The 27,721-nt window shown below is 42.9% G+C and overlaps 1 protein-coding gene across 11 annotated transcripts in view; it reads left to right on the top strand.

The window, feature by feature from the left end:
* CLIP1 (CAP-Gly domain containing linker protein 1) overlaps positions 1–27,721 on the top strand; it is a 99,984-nt gene that overhangs the window by 26,606 nt on the left and 45,657 nt on the right. For 3 of the 11 annotated variants that reach the window (XM_083151325.1, XM_083151324.1, XM_083151334.1), the window contains exons 4-12: positions 1,990–2,114; positions 4,189–4,414; positions 4,568–4,765; positions 6,549–6,652; positions 8,038–8,098; positions 9,625–9,729; positions 11,859–11,885; positions 12,810–13,757; positions 22,527–22,643. In XM_083151325.1, the coding sequence (XP_083007451.1) occupies positions 1,990–2,114; positions 4,189–4,414; positions 4,568–4,765; positions 6,549–6,652; positions 8,038–8,098; positions 9,625–9,729; positions 11,859–11,885; positions 12,810–13,757; positions 22,527–22,643 (1,911 nt within the window). The remainder of the gene's footprint in view (positions 1–1,989; positions 2,115–4,188; positions 4,415–4,567; positions 4,766–6,548; positions 6,653–8,037; positions 8,099–9,624; positions 9,730–11,858; positions 11,886–12,809; positions 13,758–22,526; positions 22,644–27,721) is intronic. The other 8 variants (XM_083151335.1, XM_083151330.1, XM_083151331.1 and 5 more) reach the window with 7 other exon arrangements.

Genomic DNA, 27,721 nt, shown 5'->3' with positions numbered 1-27,721 from the left:
ATTTATTTATTTTTTTACTATATTTTTTTTTCTCATTTTTTGGGAGCCCAACTGTGGCTGAGTGGGGGGAAGAAGTGTGAACTATGACCATGGGGCTCCCAACTCTTTCTGTGGCTGGGGAATGCCAAGTCAAAGATGTGCTCTTTGACTTGGCAAATGAAGGGGAGCACCAAAGCCACACTGTGTACATGCAGACATTGGTTAACATTTAGGATTTATTTGGGAAGAGCCTGGCAGATATTTAGCATTTGGGGAGGTGGTGTAGCTATAAAATGACATACTGTCTGAACCATTTTCAGCCCAAACACCTAGTGAGACTGAGTCTGGCGTTTTAGGAGAGCCACTCAGTCTGAAAAACCAACCATAGGGTTGCTTAAGAAGTCTGATAGTGTGATCGATGTTCCCACTTATGTGAGCAGCATTTGTGAGGCTGTCTCTGTGCACAAGACAGTGCCTTACTTATTCGCATTTATTCGCAAGTACCCTGTGAGCAAAATCAGAGGAACATGCAGCCATGTGCACCTCTGAATCAGGCCCTCTGCGTCTCCGTGTGGTTTCCTCATTTCAGCTTTCACATTCCACTAACAATCTCACTCTGCAAAGAATGAATGCCTTCTTCCTCATCCCTGATTATTTCTTCGAACTGCCATCATCTGGATTTCTCCCATGCTGTTCCCATGTTCTGAAATGTCCTCATCCCAATGAGACTTCTCAACAAATCTTCACTTATGTTATAAACTAATTTAATAATTGTGGCACACCATACCACCTCTTACTCCCCAGCCTCTGCATGGTATCTAGTCAATAGGTTTATATAGCAATGGTCTTCATAACTTTCCCCCTCCCCCCCCCCACCACACACACACACACACACACACACACACACACCTTTTCATACTTTTTCCATTCACGTGGACACCGATTGTAAAAGCTGAAGTGCCCAAAACATTGGCGTTCAACATAGTACACTAATTTGAGATGAAATCTACAAATTGAAACCAGAAAAACTCATGTTGATCTTTGCTTGTGTCTACATTTTCATTTGTTGACCTTATGCATGTGGACCATTTGGTGTTTTCCTATTGACCATCGACCTAGACAATATCGACCCTTAACCCCCTCAGCATCTGTTTACTCCAGTGGTTAATTATGCTGTTTAAAGCAGTATAAAAAACCTGCTAGACATTCTGCACTGGAACACAGCCACATGATACAGCAGTAACTCCAAGCTTAGCCTTTCTGTGTTCTTGTGAGGAACCATTCTTATGATACAGCAGTAACTCCAAGCTTAGCCTTTCTGTGTTCTTGTGAGGAACCATTCTTATTCACTACTTGTGACTGTGGTGGATAGAACGGAGAATAACCTTTACTAACAATTTCCCCCCCAAAAAAGAGTTGGCCTTTATAAAATACAAAGCAAGTATTCCTTATCCAAATATCCGTTATCCAAATTGTTCAGAAAATCATACATTCCAGAAAGTGAGAAAAATATAATTTTCTTGCTAAAAACTTACTCGGGACATCTGTAACTGGCACTACTGAGAACATGATATGTAACTGGCACTGAATATGTACAAGACAATGATTGGTTGGCATTCAAATTGAGTACCTGAGATGCTACACAAACTTTGTCTTGAAAACTTGTTTTATGCACAAATTAAATATATTTGTGTGCATTTCATGTGGTTGATGTGTTTATACAGCATAAATGCAAGGTGCCTCAAGATACATCATTGAAATATTCTGAAATCCAGAATAATCCGTTATCCAAAATTCTCCTGGTCCCAAGCATTTTGGATAAGGGATACTTAACCTGTAGTAAAGTGACAGCAATTTATTTTTATGTTTTTATTTTTTATGCACCTACATTTTTTTTCTGCTGCCTTATTTCTGTAAAAATAAGGTAGCATATGCTTATATGAAAGCATCAACAGTAAAAGGAAAAAGTGATACAGTGGCTTTTTAATTTTTTTTCTTTCTACCTTCTAGGTAAGTGGTTCAAAAGCAGGAGTAATACGGTTTCTGGGGGAAACAGATTTTGCCAAGGGAGAGTGGTGTGGCGTGGAGTTAGATGAACCTTTGGGAAAGAATGATGGAGCTGTGGCTGGCACAAGGTGAGTTGAACATTTTTAAATCTGCTAAACATGCTGTTGGTGAATGTGCACATAGATGTTATTGCTGGGCTTCATAATCTTTTCGGAATATCTGTTCCAGAAAAAACCTAGGAACTGAATTCATCTGCCGATCTTTTTATATTGCTAGTATGAATATGTGCTTGATTATACATGTTCTATATTAAAACAAACCTAGAGACTGTTGAGGCTTAATACAAATAATGTGTGATCGGTGTAATTTTATTTATTAACAGTTTCTTATATATCACATACATATTCCGCAGCACTTTACAGAGTAGTTGAACATTCACATCAGTGCCTGCCCCAGTGGAGCTTACAATCTATATTCCCTTCCACATATACACAGAGACATTCTAGGGGTAATTTTGTTGGAAGCCAATTGACCTACCAGTATATTTTGGGATTGTGGGAGGAAACCGGAGTAATCCCATACAAACCCCGCACAGTTAGGGCCATGGTGGGAATCGAACCCATGACCTCAGCGCTGTGAGGCAGTGATGCTAACCATTAGGGTCCTTTCACGCGCTCCGGCTCTTGCCAGCGAAACCCTGCACGCCCAAAAGCCGTGCCGTACACAGAAGTTAATAATGGACATGATTGTGTCCATTCATACGGGGCGGCCACGGCCTGGCCGCCTGGTTGCAGCCAGATATCACGACTGGAAGGGGCAGCTGTTGGGCTGTGGTTATCTCCACCATTCTAAACTTCTGTGTGCGGCATGGCTTCTTGGTCGTGCGGGGTTTCGCCGCCCGGCAGGAGCCGGAGTGTGTGAAAGGGGCCTCACACGTCCGTGCTGCCATAATATACGACCATTTTTTTGCAGTAGACTTGGGTGAATTCATTTTGCCCTGAAAACTTAATTGGTGCAAAAAATCAGGTAACCTTGAGTTTTTCACACTTTTTAGTTTCAGGCTATTAATTACAACCCTGTTTTTTTGCACATGTCACATTTCGGTCTTCTTGCTTTAACACATAAAATCCGTAATAAGTTAGTGGACCTATGCGCTAACCCTGCTGGCTTTGCAAAACTGCCATATATAATTTCATAGTAAAAGTGCTATGCTTAGTGCTGGGTACACACTAGGAGATTCCCAGCACCGCAAATATCAACTATATCGGCGATGCCGCGGGTGTCATGATATAGAGCAGGGGTAGCTAACTCCAGTCCTCGAGAGCTACCAACCGTTCACGTTTTCCAGCTCACCTCGCAGGTACACAGGTGCACTCATTACTGACTAACACATTCTAAAAGATCCACAGGTGGAGCTAATTACTTCACTTGTGATTCTTTGAGGAAACCTTGAAAACGTTAACTGTTGGTAGCTCTCGAGGACTGGAGTTGGATACCCCTGATATAGAGCATACACTTTAACTGATAACGGTCTGTGATGTTACCTGCCGTCCGCTGCATTTACAGACTACATGGGAAGGGGTTATTAACTATGTTGTGGTAGTTCGCATCATTAATGACGTTGAGCGTACACACTAGACGATTTGCACTATATATCATTACGTTATATGGCCTGGTGTGTACCCGCCATAAATGTAGTTCATTACACCCAAACATAATGAGCAAGGGGATGAAGTGCAAGTGCTGGAAAAAGTTGACAGTAAATGTGTTGTAGAACGAAACTGGTTGTCACCTTCTGCTGATTTTATACATTTTGTAATATATTTAATCACTTTGGTTACTAATACTTCTGCTGATTGTTCAAAGTACGTTGCTATTGGCATTGTTGAACTTTGAGAAGGTGCTATTTAGAAAGTACAGACAACAAGAGACACGGCGACAGGACATAGAAAGTGTCAATTTTTAAAAGAAAGGCCACAATTGTAATCCCATCTTCCTGTCTTTGGAATTCTTCTTTGTGCTATGATAGATCTCTCTGTGTATATTCTATAATAAACACAATTTTGACCACTACCTAACTCTCTGCCTGCATTCTTCTCATTTTCATCTTTGAAGGAATATGTTCTCTAAAAAGATATTTACTAGGGAAGTTATACACTTCTGACTAAGGGGGGCTTGTTTTTTTTTCTTGTTTTTTTTCAGGTATTTTCAGTGTCAATCAAAGTATGGCTTGTTTGCACCTGTACATAAGGTTACACGGATTGGTTTTCCATCAACTACTCCAGCTAAAGCTAAAACCACCGTAAGAAAAGTTCCTGCAACACCTGCCACGCCAGCATCTCTAAAACGTAGTCCAAGCGCATCCTCGATAAGCTCCATGAGTTCAATTTCATCTTCTGTGAGCAACAAGCCAAGTCGCACTGGCTTGGTAAGTATCTTTGCCTTCATCTTGGTTTTTAATGTTTGACGGTATTAGGACACTAGAGATTATGTTGTAAATGACATAATGCTTTATAAATGACTACAGGCAAAGTGCTTGTTCTAATAGTTATTTTGTGTTTCCGTTGACACCAATGAACAGTTAACCGAAACATCATCCCGATATGCAAGAAAGATTTCTGGAACTACCGCTCTTCAGGAAGCTCTGAAAGAGAAGCAGCAACATATAGAGCAGCTTCTGGCTGAACGGGACATGGAGAGGGCTGAAGTTGCTAAAGCTACAAGTCATGTAGGAGAAGTAGAGCAAGAGTTATCTGTGATACGGGATGGGCATGATCAGGTATGAAACGTTATTGGTGACATGATTTTTTTTCTTTACTGCAATACTTTTTCAATAATGCTGCAGCCCCATCTCTGTGTTCTCTGTGCTTGCACAGCAGGTCAGACAGAAGCCCTTCCTTCTGTTTATATCTGTCTGCAGTAGACATGGTAAGATTGTCTGTAAATATCACTTTATTATGCTCCTCCTCCTCAAATGTGTTCTTGAGCTTTGACATTTTTTTTCCTCCTGATCGACTCTATAAGAGCTCCAGCTGATGATTTAGTAGTGTATCAGGCTCTGTTATGGATGTAATAGGGATATTCCCATTGTAATGTTGTAGTACTTTACATCTAATGCAGTGGTTCCCAACCCTGGTCCTCAAGTACCCCCAACAGTGCATGTTTTGCAGGTCTCCACACAGAATCGCAAGTGCTATAATTAGCTCCACCTGTGGATCTTTTCAAATGTGCCTGAATAATGAGTGCACCTGCCCTGTGACCTGGAAAACGTGCACTGATGGGGGTACTTGAGGACCAGGGTTGGGAACCACTAATCTAATGGATGGAAATCCCTTGATCACAAAGATTTTCAACATCAGGACCCCCAAACAGTTCATGGTTTCCTGGTATCCTCACAGAATTGCAAGTAAAATAATGGCGTCAACGTGGATGTTTAAAAATGTGTCAATGAGTAATGAATAGGCCTGTGCACCTGCTAGTTTAACCTGTTAAACCGAAACCGTTTGGGGTCCTGAGAACTGATAACAACTGCTTTAACATATTACCTTAAATTTGAAGTGATAAAGGGGAAGGTGATAATGTACCAGCCAATAAGCTCCTAATTGTCAAGTTACAGGCTGGGTTTGAAAAGTGACAGTCACAAGCTTGATTGGCTGCTGCGTTATTACCATCCACTCTATCCAGTGGCGTAACAATGCTGTTGCAGACCCCACAGTGGCTTGGGGGAGCCAGTGCTGGCGGGGTCTGCGGTTGGAACAAAAAAGCCTGAGATGTTGCTGCAGGAGGGAGAGGGAAGACAGCCCGCCGGCTAGCGCTTCCTTTGGATTGGGCTATACACAACTTCTATTGGGTGCTGTGAATAGAGCAGCAGTAGGTGAGCGGTGTGGACAGCTGGAGCCCAGGACATGAGGGGGCGGAGCACCAGGAGCAGAAATCTAGCAGCAGGAGTCTAACAGGTCCTCCTGACAGGGAGAAGTGCCAGCAAATTTTCAATACAGCTCTGGCTGCGTTGTTTTTTTGTGTGTCAGTAAAGACTTTTTATATTTGGAAATTCGTATATATGAGTGCGATAGTAACCAGAAGTCTGGGCCCAGAACAATGTAAAAAACCGAGATTTCTTAGTTTAGTTTTTTTAATCCCCTTCCCAGAAGGAAATGATCCTATGGCAATCCCACCAGCTATGAATCATAGTCCCCTGTTCCTTGCTACATCTCCAACATAGAGAAGATACTCCATAGCAATACTTATGTTGCCCAACTATGTACTTATGTACTATAGTTGGGCAACGGTACCACCTTGATAATATAGAATGCATCTCTTTAATAATGTGTTTTAAATTTCATTATATTGTCAAAATAAATTGTTCAACTTTTTTTAAAATTATAGCATCTCTTAAGTCATTTATTACCATTGGTGTTTATATAATATAGTAAATCATAATTTTAATGATTAAGTATCCATTATAAATCCATACATTTTTCTGTCTGCGAAAGACCTTCATACATATATATCTATGTGTTTATGTATATTTGTACTTATTTTATTTTATGTGTTTTCTACAGTATGTAATGGAAATGGAATCCAAGATGGACCAGTTACGTGCTATGGTTGAAGCAGCAGATCGAGAAAAAGTAGAACTTCTAAATCAGTTGGAAGAAGAGAAGAGGTATTCTATATTTAGTTCAACCTAAATGGTTTCCTGACACAAATATTTAATGTACAATAAACTATAATATTCATGCTCAACACATGGCAAGTTATAGCAATCACCCTCACTTATCCATTTTAAACCTGTGTTTTATGCCACACTGAATACTGTGTTCTCCATGATGCCCCACGCGGGGCAGATGCATGGCGCAGAAAGGGTCTTGAGCTTTTTTTGGATGTTGAGGAGGTACAGATGGAGCTCCGCTCATTTTTGCTGGTGCAGCGCCAGAATCTGGCAGAGAGGCGCCCCATCTGACTGAGACGCGCATTCGTCTCACAGGCACGCGCGTCTCAGTTTCCCATCAGCGGGGGACGGGAACCCTGTCAGTCTCCGCTTCAGGGAGACGGACAGGGTTAGGGGGGGGACCCTTGGCGAGGCGGCGGGGACCCGGGGGGAACCCCGTTGTAAGGCGACGCGCGCGCATCTCGTGCGCACGCATCCCCTTACGGCGGCTGGCGGGGGATGGTGGATGGCGAATCTTCCGCCATCCCCTGCAAAGAAAGAGACCCGCTCCATCTGTAGGATGGGGGAGTTTTATTTGTGGTGCAGTTTCACTTCAGTAACATAACTGCTAAATGTACTACTATGTAATATTAAATGTTTTTGCCTCATAGCTTTAAGGTGCACATCTAAGAATTCTTTGTCTGGTCTTTCTGTATAAATCCCAAAGTTCTGTAAAAGAACATGAATGCTTTGCTTTGTCTCGTGTGTTGATGACTTTATTTGCCTCTCCTAAGTACACACGATTTCTCAGTTTTTAACACAGTAATCTGGTTGTTATGATTATAGATATGTGAGCCATTTTTGCCTTTCCCATTTTGCTACACATTGGCAATGCCCAGTTTGCAATAGGTTTCTGTGGTGCAAAGGTGCCCATACACTAGTAAGCTTTATCTACAGATCTGGCTGGTTGGAACAAAAACATGGTTTTCCAGCATTTCCAAGCAAATGGTCAACTGTCATTTGCTCTCCTCCATAACCATGTTTTTGTTCCAACCAGCCAGATCTGAAGATAAATCTGCGTGTGTATGGCCACCTTAAGTGTTTGGAATACTATGGGGAGATTTATCAAATCTTGGTGAGAGACACAAGTACAAACCATTTGGCTTCTCACTCATTTCATAGGTTTTGCAAAAAAATTTCAAAAGCTCATTGGTTGATTTTTTAGCAATGTCACTGTATCTCAATCCAGGATTTAATACATCTGAAAACTTTTGAAATCAAGTATGTGATAATTGTTACAATATTTAGTTAAATCTCTAATCGTTTCCTTGTCGGAAAGGCCTGCTGAAGTTTCCTGAAGTTTGCCATATCATTTGTCATGTAATCCTTTGGCTTTACAGGAAAGTTGAGGATCTCCAATTCCGTGTTGAAGAAGAGTGTATTACCAAGGGTGATTTAGAGGTAAAAAAATAAATAAAAAATCATTAACACCCAAGTGTTTTATTATTTTTTTTTATATCTGGTTTGTCTTTAGTATTGTGTACAGGAATGAGATCTGTTCCATATGAGTTCTCTGTGCCCGTTTTGGTTTTACAGTTGCATACCAGGGGTCATATAAATACAGAGCAGATTGAGTGGACTGTAATAGAGAGCTATTGATTGCCAATGTGCAATCCCAAGTTGGAGAAGAACTTCAAATACAAACTCAATAGTTCCATCATCATCACTGGTTGGTGATGCTTCTTGCTTGCTATTGCTTTTCACAATCTGAAATCAAACTCAATAAACATCTATTTAATGTTTATAAAACTGGTAGTGATGCTGTAAAGGTTATTTTCTTCAAAAAATAACCCCAAACGATTATTCGGTTGACTTTCACGTCACCTACAGTTTTCTAAACATACCTACAACATTGAATCTGAAAATGCCACTATTTTCCTCTCCTTTTAATCTGTGAGAAATGTGAGTTAAAAGGAAATAAACACCTCACAATTCAATTGTAAATTAGTCAGTTTTTATCAGAAAACTGTGTATGACAATGTTATTGCTTGTATGGAATATTTCCATAAAATTACATTTCAGAATTTTAGTTCACATTTTTTTATTCTTTATACATTTTAAAATCTTATTTTATCATGTTTCCCCCTCTGTTTATTTATTTTTTTACAATTTGGTTGATTATTATAAAATATTAACCATCTCAAGTAATACATTTCTGGCCCAAAACAAGAAGGCACACATACAATATTACGCACTAATAACTGCTTTGATTCTCTGGTGCATGCTGCTTTTTATTAAATAACCTTAAGTCTCAGTAATATTTTATATATAGTAAACAAAAAAAATATAATTTAATCTTTAACTATATTTCCCACATATTGCCGTTTTCACGGTTATATATATTTAAACATTGTGCCACGCCAAATGATTTTTGTGGTTACGGCACATCTTGTGACGGGTCATAGCAACTTTCATTTATATTTTACTGGATATTTTTGAAAAGTATTTTGAAAATGTGACTCCTGCCAAATTATGGAAGTTTTAAGTAGTGTAAAATAGTTTGATTACATTTCAGAACTAAACGAAGCAGCTTAAAAACTTTTACAACCAGTTTTAAATTTAAGTCTGGTAGAAAATTATTTGTAGCAGCTTAAATGCTTGCCAAAATATTAACTTTCTAAATTATGCTAATGCTTTTATTTTCTGGAAAACCGTAGTTCTACTTGCTGCATGCACCTATCTTATGTTTCTACTTAATGCCTTTCTTTTTGTCTTTCACCATCAATTTCCTCCCACTTTCTTGTCGATCACCCTCATCCAAGCATCATCTACTCATCCCCTCCTCTTCTGTTATGTTTCCCACTGCATCATCTGCTCATCAATAGTCCGATGGTGCCAGAGCACGGCCTGCATGTGGCTCCTTCCTCTTGTGCTGGCATGTGATGGTGGCACTGTTGTGTTCTCTTCCTCTCCCTTTTTACTAACAGACGCAGACCAAACTGGAGCATGCCCGCATTAAGGAGCTTGAACAGAGCCTGCTCTTTGAAAAGACCAAAGCTGACAAACTTCAGAGAGAGTTAGAAGATACTAGGGTAATGGTTTTCAATATTTCATGGAAAATCTCCCAGTGCAGCACACTTTTTTTTACTAGCTTTTGTCCAGCTACAGTAAAGACTGTGTGTTTATTAGTAACAAATATAGCCCTTGATCTTTTAGAATATCAATATACAGGATAGACAAGGTACTTACAAGATAGGTAGAGCCAAAGCAACATTCTATTTAACAAAAAATAAGAGCTTTTCATATCGTACTTCACGCCTATAATTTTTCATTGTATGCTATTGAACCATACAATTTTATGTGAAATATTAAAGTGGTGCTTTTTGCTTAGCTGCAATGTTCAGCAGTTCACTTTTTTTTAATAACAAAATAAAATACCATTGGAAGAATATAGTCGTAGTCAAGTTTTAGGCCAAAGCCACTTAATAAGGCCTAGGCCAGTTACCCATTGGCACTTATATAGCATGCTTTTACTAGTGTTTAACCCTGTTATAGCAAACACATAGGGTATGGAAGTTATGATTCATAACAGTGGTGACATTTGGACTTATCCCACTCCCTTTTTGGTTTGCATTAATATTGTTGTTTTGTAGTACATTTTTCTATACAGGAATGACACAACTTGCATTATTGCAGACAATTAGGTGGCCATCTTGGTTGTAATCCTAGATTAATACCTGTCCCATTGAAGCTTACAGTCTAAATTCCCTACTGCACAATCACATACATGCGCTACAATTCAATTCAAAATGGTTACAAACCACCTAAGCAGTTAGTTTTTGTTTTTATACTATTGAACGAAATGTAACACATGGACCCAGCACTGAGGTTGAAGTGGTAACCATGGTGTTACTGTGCTGCAGGTTATTAGGTTTGCTGTTAACAATTGCCCTCCCTGTCCTCCAAGCACAAGTGTTGTTGCAAGGGATTCAGTACTGAATCCCGGCGGTCGGGATCCCGCCGAAATGCCGACAAGGGGGGGACGTGGATCGCCCCCCCTTGCGGGCTCGCTGCCCTCGCCACGCAGCAGGCCCGGTGCCTCGCTACGCTCGGCACACTAATTTATTCTCCCTCCAGGGGTGTCGTGTACACCCACGGAGGGAGAATGTGTCGGGATTTCGGCGGTCAGGATTCCGGCGTCGGGATTCTGAACGCCGGGATCCCGACCGCTGGGATTTTTACTGCATCCCGTTGCAAGGTTACAAACCACGTGTAAAATGCAGTCACTTTTGCAATACTGTGCGTTTGGTGTTTCATCAATGTTAGTGGGTAACTGGCCTTGCACTTATTTTCTGATATTTTAACCGCTTTCTTTTTCTACAAATCTGTTGGCAGATAATTCAATGTGTTTTAATGAAAAAGATGGCATTCATTGTCAAAAATGTCAAATGTTTTTACACTTTCCAGAGTGTATTACAACGTTCTATTTAGTAACAAGTTATTTTGCTTACATTGTTTCCTAATCTATATGTTTGCTAACGGCTTTTTCTGCTCTATAAACCTGGCGAAAAGCTTTGACTAACTGAATCTGATGATACTGGCTAAACACTGTGGATGATTATGTATATACATGCAATGGGCAGAGTGGCTTAATGCTCTAACCGCAACAACCAGTGAACAGCTCCTTGGTTGCTTCTATTGTTCATCATGTGAACGTCTAAGGAGCAACAGGTCTACAAAGAAGTCCTATTAAAGTTGATAGGTATTGATTTTTACCTGTGACTTTTTTTTTCTTTCTCCTATGTAACATACCTAAAGTATTTTGAATTGGCAAAAGTTCTGATTTTTTTTTCTCTGCTATTTTACAGTGAGATTTAACATGGCAATTATTGCAAAGGGTTTTACCTTACAATTATTTTATAAATCTTGTGGAAAGTTTAGCACTTTTGCTGAATCAGAACCAACTACATTTATTAGAATTAGTGTCATTGTTACTTAGCATAATGTAAAATAAAAATGTATCGCTACTTAACCTCACATCTGTTGGTATATGGACTTTAACATTTTGTGTTCTTTTAATTCACCGTAAAGTTTGCCTCTTTTTAATAAATTTTGAACATTGCAGTGAATTTTGGTTGAGCTGTAACTTTTTTTTACATCTTTGTGGATTCAGCTACGACTTGTTAGCGTTTTGTGTGTTGACCTTCTTTGTTATTTACAGGCCAAAACAAGGCCAGTTTCATTAAAAGTAAGTATTGTGTATACTGTAGGTGATGTCTTTGTTTAATGATATTTCATAGGGATGCTTGTGGTGGTAGGAAACGCACTAATTATGACCTCTTAACATTTAGCTCAGGATGTATCGTTCAATGCTGGAATTTTCATTGATGCATGGAAGGGTATTTGTGTAGATGTTTGTAAACTAATATTGTTGGCATGTACTTTATGTATTGACATTAAAGCCCACCACTGAAGACTATTACCGAGTGGCTTTTGGAGATCTTTTCTATATAAACTGCATAAATTGCAGTGGAGCTTTGTGATGAACATTGAGAGTTGAATTTATCAAGTATATACAATTTTCAGTGGTGTTGTGGTTTTTTTAAGCTTTAAATGGTGGCAATAATACCTGGCCATTAACACGGAGACTGCTTATGGTTATGGTTGTTTTGTTGCAAACATGTATATGTTGAGTTGTTGTGTTTTTGTTTTGTAGTACAGCACACCGTTTTAGTTTCTGCATAGAAAATTGAGCGGTGCCGGGCTCTAAGGTTTTTCTATTTTAAAAATATAGGAAAACTTTTTTTTTTTTTATCTATTGTATATATGTTTGGATTTGATGCGGTCTTGGTTTTCTGCTGTTGGAAACTTGTGTCCAGCATTTATCTGCCAGTTACAGTAGGCAAATTCTGTTCACTGCTCCATAGGCTGTGAGCAGAATCTACCTTTACAGTTAATTTTTAATATATATATATATATATATATATATATATATATATATATATATATATATATATATATATATATATATATATATATATTAAATTGCACTTCTTGATTACTTTTTACATTTACAAAACTATTTCAACCATATTCTTAAATGCATTGCAATACTGTTCTCACAGCTTTTGTGTTTTGTTTTGTCTCTTTACAAATTGGCTTATAATCACAGGTAGCAACTGTCTCCGAAAAGTCTCGCATCATGGAACTAGAAAAGGATTTGACTTTAAAAACTAAAGAAGTATCCGATCTGCATCAAAAGCTGGTAGAATGTAGCAAGCAGTCTAGTGACGTAGACACGTCGATTTCTCTTTTACAAGAAATAAGTTCTTTACAAGAAACTATTGCAGCCCTGAACAAGAAACATGATCAAGAAATTGAGTCTCTCAAAGGCAAAGTAGATAGTGCGCACAATCATGACAGCGAGGTGGAGACACTTAAAGCTCATGTAGAAAAGCTATCCAAAGAGAATGAAACCTTGAATGTAAAGCTCTGCCATGTGGAAAAGGAGAATGCAGAGGTGGTAGAACTTTGGAAGTCGAAATTAGATTCTGCCATCACTTCTCATCAGCAAGCAATTGAGGAGTTGACACTTTCATTCAGTAAAAAAAGCTCACTGACAGATAATGCTGCATTAATTGAACTGAAGGCTCAGATTGAAAATCTCAAATTAGAACAACAAAAAAATACCGAACAACTTATATCTAAGCAAGAGGCAGATTTAGCTGAACGCCTGAAAGAAATCGAAGCTTTAAAGGTGCAACTGAAGGCATATAACGAAGAGAAAGAATTAGAGCTTGAAGCCGTACAATCTAAACTGGAAGCGGCCGAGGAGCAACACCTAATTGAAATGGAGGATGCATTAAATAAATTGCATGACACTGAAATTAAGGTAAAAGAACTAGAGGCTTTGCAAGCCAAGTGCAGAGAACAAAATGAAAGCATTGATAGGCTAAACATGCATTTAAAGGAAGCTGAAGAGAGGCTAGTAATCCTTGACACTAAGCAGAAAGCAGAGTCTGAAGGAAAGGTGGAAATCTTGAAATTTAAGCAGAAACTTGAGGAAGCAGAAGGGCAAGTAAAAAACCTTGAGGCTGAAAAGCTTGTCGAAAGTAGAAAGGTTTGTACCATCACCATCATTTTTAAGTTCATTTATTGTTATTTTTTTTTAATTTGTGTTGATTTTGTCATTCTATCATTTTCTCAAAAATTTCAGTTTGCTTTTATTTGCTGACTTCTAAGAGAGATTCTGTCCCTGCCCCCCCCTATCCCCATTTATAGATCTGTTTCTTCTACTGCTCTCCACAAAATATCTCTTCCCCAGCAAGAACACTTACTGCCTATACCATCAGTAGCTAGTGAGTACCATGTTCTTTGTATTCTCCAGTCATTTTTGATTTATAATTTTCAAAATAAACTGCTGAATACTGAGATTCCATTAATTGAACAAGATATGGTAAGACGTGTGGGCAACATTAAAATCCCTCCAACATCTAATATGTTTAGCATTTATTTAATCACCTGCAACAGAGTTAATCTGGATTATTGTACTTGAACAAATGACCTTTTGGGAATACTTGGTGCTTGCGTTAAAAAACCCTTGTACTAGCTTTTCTGAGCTGGTTAAAATAAAATTGCTTAAACCCATGGCTTGGATGGCTACTTAAATATTGCAATCAGGGCTACACTGAACAACATTGTTTCTCTTAGCATTCTTGTTACATTGGGGCAGCTGTATTAAGCCTCGTGAAGAGATAAAGTGGAAAGAGATAAAACACAGCCAATCAACTGTGTTTGAAAAGGAGTATGTGGTAATGCACAATAATGACCTCCAGAGGTTGCAAATGATGCCATGTATTGGCCATCTAGACACTAAAACCATAGATGTAGAATTCGGGCAAGAGTTTGAGCACTTTGACAAATCTGACACTCTTCGTCCTTGTCTCTCTCCTATCTTGATGAGAATTGTATTATTTTGAGGTGCCAACAAGAGCAGATGTTTACTTTCAATTATTTTTCTCTGCAAGTCATGAACGGTCTCAGTGTCTGTCATACATGCTATTATTTATATCTTACTACGGGCTGCGCATGCGCGTGTGATCTGATTTTTGTTTGCTAGGCCTGGATCAAGACTGACAAACCTTTTTTTTCCCTCCTATCATATATCAGACAAAGGGGCAGATGTATTAAGCCTTAACAAGAGATAAATGCAAGGGTGATAAAGAGAGATAAACGTCCAGCCAATCAGCTCCTTACTGACTTTTTTCAAACACAGCCTGTAACATGGCAGTTGGCAGGTGATTGGCTGGACATTTATCTCTCCTTATAACCCTTGCATTTATCTCTTGTTAAGGCTTAATACATCTGCCCCAATGTATCTTATCCCAAATGATACTACAAAACTTGATTCCCCTTTACAGGATGATTCCCCCATTCAGGGGATCAAAGCCGTGAGCTACAAGCCCACGGTAAGCACTGCAGCTAAAATTAACTTTGTTAATTACAGGTTTACACTGTACTCTTTTCTTTCTAAATTTCAAGGAGCATCTGTTGCATAACATGGAGAGACTGGATTAGAAACTTAATATCAAATTGGATTATTTAACATATTGCTTCTGTCGATTTTTTTTTTTTTTTTTTTTCTGGGTTTTGTTGGTATGAATTGTTAATTTTATGCTATATCACTGTACTAGGAGGTGCCCCCCCCCTTTTTTTTTTTGCCCCCCTCACATACAAAATGCACTCCAGTTGTAGGATTGGAGAGTGCTAATAGATGTATACATTGGTGGATTGTTCACAGGGAAGATTCCCTTGAGGGGGAAATATATCTGAGGCTTTGTTTGCTGGTATGTGGCCCCACCAGCCGCATAACAGACAGCCCACTGCACTCATTGCAGTGTATTGTCCCCATTCATTCTGTTGTTCCATCTCTGCAATACAGTAACTCTGCAATTCAGTGATGTTGCCATGGCTACACCCATGTCGGGTGACTTCTACAAAATATTCAAGGGCCACATCAGTTTTTCTGTCTTTATCTATTTTCCTGTTGCCTATTTGAATTTGACAGTTAATTTACCAAAATCTTGGCAGTTTCAGGATCCTGCACCCTATTACTAATAGGGCTATTTCACACGCTCTGGCTCCTGCCGGAGCGCGTGAAAACCCCGCATGGCCAAGAAGCCGTGCCGCACTGAGAAGTATACAATGGAGGGGATGGCCACAACCCGGCAGCCGTCCCTTCCAGTGGTGGGATCCGGCTGCAATCGGGAGGCCGGGCCGTGGCCGTCCCGTGTGAATGGACCCAATCGTGTCCATTATGAACTACTGTGGGCAGCACGGCTTTTGGCCGTGTGGAATTTCCCTGCCGGGCAGGAGCCAGAGTGTGTGAAATAGCCCTAAAGCCATGTACACACGGCTGCGATAGGGGCTGATATCGCTGGGAATGTGGTCGCTGGCGACCATATTGCCAGTGATGGGAGTGTGCACGCTCCCGTTTTCAGCCCTGTTCTAATCGCTCAGCTGATTACCTCTGCGGCACCGATGAAAAGGAGACACTGTGCAATATATTGTTGAGCAATATATCTCCCCCGTGTGTACGCACCTTAAGTGTTCTACCCCAGGCACCAGCGGCAATGCTGCTGGAAGACCATATGCTTTTATTTGATTTTGAGAGAGTGTTGTATTTTATATGGATGTTTTATTGTACAGTACAGTTTGCACTTTTCCATTTGAGGGCATTTCTGATTTAGCTCACTGAAGCTTCACTTGACAAGCCTGGTTTTCAGGTGGTTTTCAAGGGAAAAGACACAATGGTGGCTCAAGTTCAACAAACTATGATTTTGTTTCTGTAGATTTCTGTTCTGTTTCTGTTCTGATCTGAAGAGGGGTTTGAGGCTTGTGGTCTAATTTAGAGATTTACGTAAACCTGATGTTTGTGCACATCTGATATTTGCAGACCTGCACTTGTACAGAAGTCATGATGCGCATGTTCTAACCTGAGTCTACAATGTTACTTAAAGCGCTTCAAATGCCGCATAGTGAATTTCCCGGTCATCCTGGGTAACTTGAAAGTTTTTCAAATGTCCAATGGTCACTGAGTTGTCTTTTTATTTTTGTCTAGATTCCACTTGAAAAAGATTTTTTTTATTTCAACCTTAGGCTATAGTGGCTATTGGGTAGAGGATGGACTCCTCCTTTACTTTTATTTTGTCATTATTTTAATAGCCTCATGTTAATAAGGCTTAAGAGGTTCACAAAAACAAGATGCCTATAAGATGGCCTGCCTCTGAGGAGACACTAAGTAGATTTTTTTTTTTTTTTATTCAACAATTTTTATTGAAAGTTTTGCATTTTTTGAAACCTATATATTCCGACATAGACAAAGTAAGCAAATAACGTATGGAAATAAGCAATATCTTGGGTATACATAGGATCAGTGCTCGAAGTGGAAATTTTAAAGTGGGGGTATGGAAAAACAAAGGACTTTTTTATGCACGCGCCGAAGGCACGCGCGCTCCAGAAAAGGGGGCGTGGTCACTGGAAAAGGGGCATGGTCGTCTATAAAGGGGCGTGATCATTGTCAGATACACATGCCCCACAGTGCCGGTTATGCCCCCACAGTGCCAATAAGTATGCCCCCCACAGTGCCAACAATGCCCCTACAGTACCGATAAGTATGCCCCCACAGTGCCAGCAAGTATGCCCCCCACAGTGCCTGCAAGAAAGCCCCCACAGTGCCAATAAGTATGCCTCCACAGTGCCAATAAGTATGCCCCCACAGTGCCAACAATGCCCCCACAGTGCCAGCAAGTATGCCTCCACAGTGCCAGCAAGTATGCCCCCACAGTGCCAGCAAGTATGCTCCCACAGTGCCAGCAAGTATGCCCCCACAGTGCCAGCAAGTATGCCCCCACAGTGCCAGCAAGTATGCCCCCACAGTGCCAACAATGCCCCCACAGTGCCAACAATGCCCCCACAGTGCCAGCAAGTATGCCCCCACAGTGCCAGCAAGTATGCCCCCACAGTGCCAGCAAGTATGCCCCCACAGTGCCAGCAAGTATGCCCCCACAGTGCCAGCAAGTATGCCCCCACAGTGCCAGCAATGCCCCCACAGTGCCAGCAAGTATGCCCCCACAGTGCCAGCAAGTATGCCCCCACAGTGCCAGCAAGTATGCCCCCACAGTGCCAGCAAGTATGCCCCCACAGTGCCAGCAAGTATGCCCCCACAGTGCCAGCAAGTATGCCCCCACAGTGCCAGCAAGTATGCCCCCACAGTGCCAGCAAGTATGCCCCCACAGTGCCAGCAAGTATGCCCCCACAGTGCCAGCAAGTATGCCCCCACAGTGCCAGCAATGCCCCCACAGTGCCAGCAATGCCCCCACAGTGCCAACAATGCCCCCACAGTGCCAACAAGTATGCCCCACAGTGCCAATAAGTATGCCCCACAATGCCAATAAGTATGCCCCCACAGTGCCAATAAGTATGCCCCCACAGTGCCAACAATGCCCCCACAGTGCCGATAAGTATGCCCCCACAGTGCCAATGCCCCCACAGTGCCAACAATACAAGTGCCGACTTAACCCTCAGAGGTGGGGGCTGGGGATCTCTGGGTGTGCTGGGAAGAGCACATGTAGGTGCGTTTGCTGTCTGCCTGGGGTGGCGCGCAGAGCAAGTACCTGTAGTCTGGAACTAGTTGCAGGCTCCTGCTCGTCACTATTCGGTCCCCTGATGTCTGCACGGCTGGCTGTCAGGTTCCCTCTTCTGCCGGGGGTGCACTCAGTCACCCCTGCAGTCTGCTGCACACCACACTGGACTCCTCCCGCTGGAGCGCGCTGTCCCACTCTCTTGGCTCCCAACGCTGGCTGCTGCTGTACGGCTGCTCCTCTTCTCTGCCCCCTTGGCCGGCTGCTGCTCTCTCTCGTCCCCAGTGCACGCCGTCCCTCCTCACGCGGCCGGGTCACCCGCTCTCCTCCTTCCTCAGACCTCCCCTCTTCCTCCTTCCGCGTGCGCGCTCTCCCCATCCAACAGGAAAACGGGGTCAGATGTCAGGTGCTGCTGTACGTCGCGGCGCCAATCCTGCGCCTCCTGCATGCGGGGTCCTCCTATTAGGCTCCCCGCTGGGTGCCTTGTAAGGAACGGGGCACTCCAGGCTGGGGTGTCACATAGATAGCCCTGGCCTGAAAACTGTTTAGTGTAAAAAAAAAAGGCATTTCCGGGTCAGGGGAGGAAAGGTGACGGTATGACATACCGTCCCATACCGCCCCACTTCGACCACTGCATAGGATAATGTGTGCATAGGGAAAAGTTTTAACCACTGTAGCTGAAACGTTTTAACCCGAAGTCGCCATTCGGGCATACATAACAACAGGAGATAATAAAGCACATCTATAGGGTAAATATTTGAATGGTAGGGCAGTCCCATTAAGGAGAGATATATCGGAGAGTAGTCATCTGTGGGAAACTCTATCCTAAACCCACTAATTCTATTAATGTAAACCCCATAAAACCCAAAGCAAACCTCCCAAATAACCCCCCACCCTGTACAACCCAACCCCAACTAAGGCGTACTTGGATCCCCCCCCTCCCCCGATGACAGGATATTATATCAACGATGTATATCCTGGCACTGTACCTGGGCCACAAGTGGGGGCGGAACTAGATCCACCCCTCCCGCAAACTTTTAATAATTTTTCACACAGCATATATAGTATAGGATCATTTAATAGGAAACTTCTAGTCTGTCCAACAGTTAGCATACCTCCCAACTTCTGACCTGTAGAAATAGGGACACCCGCGAGCGCCTGAAAAGGGGGCGGAGCGTATGCAAATGAGGTCGAGGCTTATGCTAATTAGCCACGACCTCATTTTCATACGAGAATAGACGCTGTGCGCATGCGCACAGCGTCTATTCTACTAGATTGGGGGGTCTCCCAACTGCCACCCCCCGCAGCGGGACAATGCCTGCCGCGGGTGGGACAGCGGTACAGGACCCAAAAATCGGGACTGTCCCGCTGTAAACGTGACAGTTGGGAGGTATGAGTTAGTAACCATAGAAGCTAAAGACAGATGATCAGTATTAATCCATCCATAGGATCATGACAGGACGGTTACACAATGGTCAGTAAATATACATAACCAGGAGCTATCGAAGTCGTTATATGGTGCAGTCAAAGATGCAGAATGGAAAATGTGACAAATAAAGCATATTTGGAACAGGATACATATATGCATGACATTATAAAAAAATAAAGAGCTACACACAGGCACAGGGGGCATCTTAATTTGCAATAACACTGAAAACATTAATCCGGCCAGCTGTCGATCCCTTGATATAGCAAGCTCATGAAACCTATCTCCAGTCTCACCAGGATAAATCGGAAAGCATCCAGGATGTCTAAACAAGTTTTTCCAGGATCTATTCATTTCCATCTGCAGTAACGAAGGGATTTGTAAGTGAGTCGCGTCGTCAGCAGAGCACTAAGCAGCTACGGAACAGCAAATGGCTTCAAATTTGGACCCGACCATATAAGAGTGCATGTCCAAAGCGAGAGCCGGTATGGGAATAACCAGAGTCACTGGTTCAAATGTATAGACAATACGTCCACATCGACTACAGGATACCGCACATGGTTGCAGGTGGAGAACAGGACATCATACTTTGTATCGGCTATCTTTTGAAGGAGCCTATTGGTAGAGGTGTAAATCGCACTTAATATTTGCTGGACGGACGATTCCATAATCCAATATGAAATACACTAAACAGGGAGTCACCAGAGAGACAGTCAGCTATGTAATGGTTACACAGGAGAGGCTAGGACACCGCGTAGATATACAGAAGATCAGCCAGCATCACCCTGCACTTAATGTTAGGTAAAGGATTCAGAATCTGGAGTGCAGGGGATAAGCTGAGACACCCTGATGGTAGATTTATATTTGTAATGTACAGTCAGCACTGTGCACGCTGTTTAAAGTTAAAATGATTTCAGGAGCTGCCCCCGTACCTCACCTCAATAGTTGGACTAGAAATAAGTGTTGCTTCCCTCCATGAAGACCCCCGGCCACTTTAAATGATATGTAGCACTGAAGAAAAGATGAGGTCACTCCGGTAACAGCTGGCACTATTAAAGTTTGGAGCAGCCTTTGCCTAGCTGCGCAGCCGGTGGACCCTCGAGCCAACTCTCCCCGTGCGGACCGCAGCAACAAGTCTCAGGAAAGACAGCCAGCTACTTTCCCCGCTAAACTGATCTGGGGAGGTCACCAGTGTGAGTCTCCCTAGCCCACTTGACCATCCGAAGGCAAGGCGCTGGTCTCTATGCATGAGTTTTGGGCATGGGCCGCAGAAACGGAGATATCAGCGACAAAGTATTCCCAGCTCCAGCGCGATGGAGGACGCGGTCACTGCAGAATGCACCCAGTGTGGGAAATGTCCGCCTCAGCAGTGCATCCAGCCACAGACGCTGCCGGTGGTCAGGGCTATACACGGAGCTGCCATATGTGAAGAAGCCAAGATGGCGCCCGGCAACACGAGGATGAGTGGGCCCAAGTAGCTGCAGCAGGAGAGCCATGGAGGGCACAGAAGAGGCAGTGCATGCTCCGGAAGGTAAGTGGAAGGGAGTGGGAGATCCACCGCCCCTAGAGCAGGATAATATCGGAGCCCACAGCAAACATGACCGCTCCTGCACTCTGTCAAGCCACGCCCCTACTAAGTAGATTTTTAAAAAATGTTACGGTTCATTTGAGTAGGAACCTGATCCTAACAAATGAGAGCATATTCTAACAGATCAGTTAGTGCCTTCTGTGCAATATGGCTTGAAGTCCCAACTGAGCACTGGTGTCAGGCATTCACCTCTCCCTCTGTCTATATATTCAGAATGTTTTGTTTATTTAATGTTTTTGCTTCTAAAGACTTTTGATTGCAGTTGTTGCAAGCCTTAACTTCAGGGGAGTATCTTCCCTTTAGGGCATCAGTGACGTCCTCATGGATCCAGTTTACTCAATAACAGGATGGAGGAAAATACTGTAGGTATTTGTACTAGGGTTAAATCCATGTCTCTGAATCCATTAGGGAATACACCCTTAATGCTCATTTTCTTCTTGAAGTTTAAATTCAGGTCTCTTAAAGTGCCCGCAAACTCTTGCCTAAGCTACCTTTTTCCTATGCATCCAATGTCAGACAATGGATTCAGGGAAAAGGATATATATATACAATAAAGATTATTTTAATTTACCATCACCAGGCTAATATTGTGCCAAATACAATAATGGTCCATAAAGTAGGCTTTACAGCTGAATATTCAACCAAACAAAGCAATCAACTACACTTTCCCATTTTATCTTTTTTTTTTTTTTTTTTTACCCTACCTGTAACCTTAAGGGGTGTACACACGGGGAGATTTTCACTAAGCAATTTTGATCGTCAAAATCTCCAGTGCATCTAACCAAAATCTCTTTAATCGATTTTGTCTAAGCAATGATAGTCTATGATGTAGCCAAAATTGCCTTGCCTGCACAGTCAATCTATACTAAGCAATTTCTGCTAGACAATATTGACTAAGCAGGAGAAAAATAGGGAGATTTTGGCTAACCTTCTAGGAGATTTTGACAGTTCTCAGTATGTACACCCCTTTAGTCTTACTTAAGATCGCTAGCCAACACGTGCAAGTTGCTACACTAATTCATGAAACTATTTCTAGTCTGTTTTACATCAAACTCCATTATGTGTATATATTTTGTATTGATGGACTATACAAATCGTGAAGCTATTGTTTTTCTTATTTTTCTTTTGTTATATTGTTTTGTTTTGGTCTTCTGTTTTTTTTGCATCTTTTGTATTCATTTATCATTTTCATTTCCTTCTTTTTTTTTTTATCCATTCATTTGGTTCTGCTAGGTAAATGAATTAAATAAAGATTTGATGGAGCATAGTGAAAAGTTTGCTGCCCTTGAGAACAATTTTAAGTCATTGGTTCAGGTTAAAGAAACTTATGAAAAGGAAATGGAAGATTTGGTAAGGTTACAGTCTCTTCTGTTAGACACAGCTGAGATAGCTATTTGTAATGTTGCTTGCTTTTATTGCACGCAATGAGCTACGGTGTTCACATCAGTTTTTTTTATACATCAGCATATAACCATACAAATGATGACAAAAAAATTATCTAATAACTGAAATATACAAAGTATAGTAAACATGTAAGTTTGCTAGTTATAAATGAGGTGACACACGTGCACACGCAAACATATAGATGGACAGTTCAGACATCAAGGTATAGATATGAGTAACTTGTTGAAGGCACCATGTTGTGTTTTGAAATACCTTGCTGATATCATCATTTTGCAGTGAAAAGGGAAGGGGCAGAAGATAAGGGCCCTTATTCAGATCTGATCGCAGTACAAATTTGTTCTCAAAATGGGCAAAAACATGTGCACTGCAGCTGGGGCAGATGTAACATGTGCAGAGAAAGTTAAATTTGGTGGGGTGTGTTGAAACTGAAATCTAAATTGCAGTGTAAAAATAATGCAGCCAATATTTACCCTGCACAGAAACAAAATAACTCACACAAATCTAACTCTCTATAATACACGTTACATCTGCCCCACCTGCAGTGCACATGGTTTTGCCCATTTTGAAAACAAATTTGAACTGCGATCAGATCTGAATAAGCGCCAAGGTCCCCACATTTTATAAAATCTCTTCACCCAATTTTCTGTATTTAGAGAAGACATTCAGGCTGTCAAAATAGACGTAGTCTAATAAAGTAGTTTCTTCAGCGGCAGACGTCAGGGGCCACAGGGATTACATTGGGTTACGAGAAAGGTTAAACTTCGTAACTTCTCAGGACAGCACAGCTCCTTTCAGTTTTAGATGTGCTCGCAGGGGCCAACATGCACATTATAGAGAGGGGCTGCCTTATGCAGCCTTGCTTCTGTTTTAAAGATTTTATTTTTCTTCTTTTTACACTGACTGTGTGTCAGTGACAGGGCAGCAGCGCTGGGGGTCTGTTAGACCCCTGAGATGCTGCCCCATCACCTGTGGCCCGGCAGCCGCACACCACCCAAGTTGGCTGCCACAGAGGAGGTGTATCCTGCTGGCCCCGGGCACTGGGGGTCCGACAGCCCTCACCGGGCACCAGGACACAGATTAAGGTAAAGGGCATCCCGCATGCACTGGAACGGCTGTAACAGCCCGGCGAGTGGGGCCGGCGGGCTACACTAGCAAGCGGTCGGACTGGTCTGCCATCCATCCCACTGGACCTCCAGGGAATGGTGTGTGTGGGCAGCGGTGCCGGTAAGTGGGGGGCCACCCAGTGCTTGCCGGCTCCCCACCATTTTACCGGCGCCGCATGAGGTCAAAATCCCTGGGTGCCCATTTACTAGTAGGGGGAGTGTGCTCCCCTCATACACCCCCTCTCCTGGGGACAGGAGGAAGGAATATACCCTTGTTAGTCTCCTCCCCTGATCCCTTCCTGCCTGCCTGCTGCATAGTGATAGAGGGACACAGAGAGCACTCAGCCATTCCAGGGTCCACCTCTTCACTGCTGGGCCACTTGGGCAAGTCCCCCCAGTACCTTTCCTACTGGAGCACTGGTTACCGCAATTTATGCTCCTGCCGGTAATATGCTTTGCGGAGCTCAGTGCCACTTTTTTATTTGCATTGTATGTGTGCTGTCTTATACTGTGTTAACACTATCACTGCCTGTCAGAAGTATATTGTTAACTGTACCAGTTTAGCTGCCTCTTATATAATGTCAGAGGACAGCGGTAGTGACACAGGGGCTCCTATATTGGTGTCCTGCACACGTTACAAGGCTGGCCCGAGCGCAGCTGCGTGCGGCTCGTGCCCCGGTCCCTGGCTGCTTACCACCATCTCTGGAGCTGTAACAGACACCGCTGTGTATGGTGCACGTGTCGATCCTCCCCCAGCCATATCACCACTGGCCAGCCTGGGCAGTTGTGAGCATATGGGGGGAGATCTTAGAATGCACACGCGATTTACATGAGGTGCTATCATGCTGGGACTTGTAGTTCTGCAAAGAAAAACACATGGTGCAGATGCACACTCCATATTAATAATCAAATCAATCAATAATAGAGGTTCTTGGTATATTCATTGGCCAATAAATATTTGCCCACCAACCAGCTTCACGGTGACCTCATTTCTGATGGGTCCCTATTACTAAGTTTGAACCTGGGGAACGGAACCCTAAAAAGGTCTACATAAGCCAGTCACCCCAGGACAGCACACAAGTGAAAAACTAAGCTATAAAAGTGTTAATAAGAAAGAAGCAGGAGCTAGAGGTTAAAAAAGTGTAGTGCTAGAAAGTAAAATATTAGTGAAAATAAATAGTGCTAAATAAATGTTAGGGTGTGCCACCCCGAAAGCAACTCTGTTACACCAACCCAAGGAGAGCCGCACCCCAAATCCATCTCCAAGACTAGCAATTAGTGTAAATTTTTAGGTCTTACATTCATTGTGCCCTCAGTTTGCAGTCTGTGGCTACCAGGTACCAAACTGGTGAACTAATGTTCAGATCAGGTGGGCGGGGTGCTTCTCTAAGTTGAAGGAGTCCCAACCTACAGGTGTACACAATATTAGCTTATGGGGGGGGGGATCTTAAAATGTACACCCGATTTACATGAGGTTCTATCGTGCTGGGACCTGTAGTTTTGTAAAGAAAAACACATGGTGCAGATGCACACTCCATATTATTAATCAAATCAATCAATAATAGAGGTTCTTGGTATATTCATTGGCCAATAAATATTTTCCCACCAACCAGCTTCACGGTGACCTCATTTCTGGTGGGACCCTAATACTAAGTTAGGTAGTGAAACAGTGAAAAACTTTACTCCGTGCAAACGGTCAACACGCAACAGTACATCTTGAGACTATAACGCACAACCTGCTTATGTCTGGAAACCAAAGTAAAAATGGGCAGTCCTGCGGGATCTCCGCCAGGTAGAGCCTTGACTTCAAGGTCACCCTGTGCAGGTCCAGTCAAACACTGCAAAAATGGTGGTTTATATTCAACCACTAGGGTGGCCGTGGAGTGCAGTAGAGCGGCCATAGCGGATGCCTTCCGCTTCTTCCGCAAGATCCCAGCCTTGTTGGCAATCTTTATTCTGGGGGTCCTCAATTGGGAGGCTGACTTTCTCAGCTGTCACACTCTGGATGCCGGTGAATGGGCCCTCCCTTCCAAGGCGTTCCTGTAGTTGGTAGACCGTTGGGGCAGAGCAGCGGTGGATTGATGGCCTTACCTCACAATCACCAGGTCACCCTGTATGGGTCCAGGTCTCGAGACCCAGCGGCTTGCAGGGTCAACGCACTGTCATCCCCATGGCCGTTCGTTCTGAGGTATGCTTTCCCCCATCTCGCTCCTCCTCAAAGTCTTTTGTACTTTTTTAAAGGCGGAGGGTGGGGCCCTTTGATCCTGGTAGCCCCGCGTGGGCCCTGGAGGAACTGGTTCTCGGATCTGCAAGCCCAGTCAGGTGCCCCTCCGATTCATCTGCATTACGGCCAGAACCACTCACGGGGCTGTTGAGACCACCTTGTTAATAGCCAAGGGCTATACTTCGAGGGTCATATCACCTATGCTCAGGGCCCGTTAGCCTTCTTTGGCTTTTGCTTATCATCGCATCTGGAGAGCTTCTTTTTCCTGGTTTCGCCCAGGACTTACCGTTTGTCTAGGATTTTGACCTTTCGGTAAAATAACTAGCCTTCGCCAGTCCTCTTTTCAAGGTGCAGGTCTCGTCTCTCTCCATTCACTTTGTTGCACGATCTCTGCTCCTTCTGGCAGGTAGTTCTGCGAATCGAACCTCAGTTTGTTACCCTGGTTGTTTGGTGGAACCTTTCTCTGGTTCTTTAGGCCCTTCAGGTTGCCATCTGGCTATAGGTGGGCCTTTGCTGGCTAACCTGGACAACGGTTTTCCTGTTGGCCATTGTTTCAGCCATGAGGGTGTCTGCCCGGTCAGCTCTGTCCTGTCAGCCTCCTTTAGTAGTCTTTCATCCCATAGGGCAGGTTCTTTGTACCATTCCTCTACACCTTACCAAGGTGATTCCTGAATTTCAGGTCATCCAGGAGACAGTGGTCCCTGCCGTTAGTAGGCCAGGGGTTTCTCCTAGGCAGAAATCCCTGGATCTCATCCGTGCTTTGCACGTCTATGTACGTCACGCTGGAACACTTCGGCAATCTGCCTCTTTGTCCGCTAGAGATTTCCCAAGAGGGGTTGGCCTGCTACCATGCAGACTACTGCCAGACTATGGCTGCGGTTGGTTATCAAGCAGGTTTCCTTGGCCACCTCTCTCCTGGTTCTTGTGGGGGTCCGGTCTCATTCCACTACGTCTGTGGGTTTTTCTTGGGCTGTTACGGGTGGTGCAACTGCAGAGCAACTTTGCAAGGTGGCGACTTGGTCGTCTACTAATGATTTCTTACGCTTTTTTGCAATCTACACGTTTGCCTCCCTGGACTCGGCATTTGTATTCTGGCCGCAACACAGGGGCGTCCGACCCTTTGGTAGCTGCTTTAGGACGTCCCAATGTAATCCCTGTGGCCCCTGACGTCTGCCGCAGAAGAAAAAATATTTATGTCTTACCTGTTAAATCTCTTTCTTCGAGGAAACGGGGATCCTTCCCTGCCTCGCCTGCTTCATTTGTCTTGACGTTCATAGTTCCTCCATTGAGTGAACTTCGTATAGTATCTCCGTTGAGGATACTTACACATGTTACAGTAACGGTTTCTCTATTAAGGAACCACACACACACACACACACACACACACACACACACACACACACACACACACACACACACACATATATATATTATAGTCTCTGTATGGGTTCCTCTTCCTTCTATCTTGTCTCCTTCCTGGCTTTGTACAAAGTGAAAGTAGCTGGGCCAGTAGGCGGGGTAGAGGAGGGGAAGGAGCTGGGCTGTCCTGGGAAGTTAAGAAGTTTAACCTTTCTCGTGCTGGAATGGTTTGTGACCCACTTTCTACCCAAAGTAATCCCTGTGGCCCCTGACGTCCTCGAAGAAAGAGATTTAGCAGGTAAGACATAAATCTAATTTTTTAGATTCCCAATGGAGGG

Source organism: Crinia signifera, chromosome 1, assembly GCF_055691185.1.
Source record: "Crinia signifera chromosome 1, ASM5569118v1, whole genome shotgun sequence".
NCBI lineage: Eukaryota > Metazoa > Chordata > Amphibia > Anura > Myobatrachidae > Crinia > Crinia signifera.
This window is presented reverse-complemented; position numbering and strand designations above follow the sequence as displayed.